Genomic DNA, 1744 nt, shown 5'->3' with positions numbered 1-1744 from the left:
TGTACAATATTTTTTATTTTGCTTTTTCTTGTATGTCAATTTTCAGAAGATGGTTGTTTCATCGTATTGAGCTTGTGTAATATAATTATAAATATAATACACAATAGATTGTGGTAATCATAAAATAATTTCTGAACTAGGAAACCCTTATTCTAAAAAATATACGCAGATAAACAAAATAGTAGAGATAAATCGCGGCTTTTAGGTACTTTTATATAAATTTTGCTAAATGTTTTCACCTCTTAATTTCTTTAAAAGTTAGTAATTGAAATTATTTTCTATTGAATAAAAATCAAAATAACTTTCTTACATATCATTATGTAGAGGATCAATGCAGATATTTCTTCCTCCCAAAGGTTGGTCATTCGGAAATACTATACTGTAATTTTTAACGTAACTTTCATGACTTCTTTCTTTGACCCATTTATGATTTGAAGTTTGTGTTTCTGAAAATCTACGTAGGTCAAATTGAAACATTGGTAGATCTGGTTGTCCCTTTATTACCCAGCAAGCTATTTGTTCTCCGCAACCACCTCCAAACATCATTCCAGCTGAATTGTATCCGCAACTGTGATACAATCCACTTATATTTGTATCTGGGCCCATTAATGGTTTATGGTCTGGTGTAAATGATTCTGGACCACAAATAGTACTTTTCACACCACTTTGATTAATTTGAGGGCATAAATCAATTGCCTTTTCAATATGCGGTTCAAAGGTAGTCCAATCAAGATCATATAGTCCAAATTTAAAAGATTTTGGAACGTTTTTCAATATAGTTGGATTAACCTCATAACCACCCATGCAAATGGAGTCACCCTGAATACGAAAATAAATAGAATAATCATGATCACGTATATTAGGTAAACCTCTAACTCCATTAATTGATTCAGTTACGATATAAGAATGTTTCATGGGTATAAGAGGTAAGTTGCTTCCATATTTTTTAACTAAGTCTCGTCCCCAGACACCTGTCGCATTTATTACTGCATCCGTTTTGATGTTTCCATATTGTGTTTTCACACCTATAATTTTTCTTTTCCCGATTGTGTTTTCGGAAGTTAACAAATCTTCTACAGAACAATTTTCAATTACATGTGCCCCATTTGCTAGTGCAGATTTTTTCAACGCCGCGCATAGTAGTGCAGGATCTACCACCCCATCCCCGGGAGAATACAAGGCGCCAATAAATGACTTCTCGTTTAGTAGTGGAAAAAGTACTTTTGTTTCTGATGGATTTAGTATATAGTTTTCAATACCCATTATGTTTCCAATTCCTGCAAGTCGTTTATATTCCTCTAACCTAACCTAGAAAAATTAAAAAATCAATTTTGATATAAAGCTTGCTTGTTTAAAAATAGTTCAATAAGCATTTACTAATTTCATTGAAATAATATTTTGCAACTTAAGCTGAAAAAATAGGGAGTTCTCTGTACTTGATTAAATAATGTTCAATGAATGCAAACCTGTCCATATAACCCATTCGATATTGAAGGCAAAGCACTTCAAATATGTCAAATTTTTTCTTTACACTTTTTAGCGAGTAATTTTTTTTTATGAAAAATGCGCTGTTTGTTTGTTGTATTATGTTAACATTTACGTTATTATATTAGGTCTGTCTGGTATAAAACTTGAAAAAACTTTGAAAAGATAAACAATGACTTAATTTCTCGCAAAAAGAAAAACAAATGTCATTTAAAAAAAATAAATCTCATTTAAAAAATAAAGACGGAAAGGTTGAAAA

General features: G+C 30.9%; 1 protein-coding gene across 1 annotated transcript; it reads right to left on the bottom strand.

The window, feature by feature from the left end:
• Nucleotides 1-303: 303 nt before the first annotated feature.
• LOC129617187 (sarcosine dehydrogenase, mitochondrial-like) lies at nucleotides 304-1308 on the bottom strand (the record flags this gene model as incomplete). The annotated part of the gene is made up of 1 exon (XM_055532560.1): nucleotides 304-1308. A coding segment is annotated over one exon (1002 nt), but the record flags the coding sequence as incomplete, so codon positions are not given.
• Between the last annotated feature and the right edge of the window lie 436 nt (nucleotides 1309-1744).

Source organism: Condylostylus longicornis, unplaced genomic scaffold (genome assembly GCF_029603195.1).
Source record: "Condylostylus longicornis isolate FDR11 unplaced genomic scaffold, ASM2960319v2 ptg000447l, whole genome shotgun sequence".
NCBI lineage: Eukaryota > Metazoa > Arthropoda > Insecta > Diptera > Dolichopodidae > Condylostylus > Condylostylus longicornis.
Note: the sequence above shows the minus strand (reverse complement) of the source record. Positions and strands in the feature narration are given on the sequence as shown.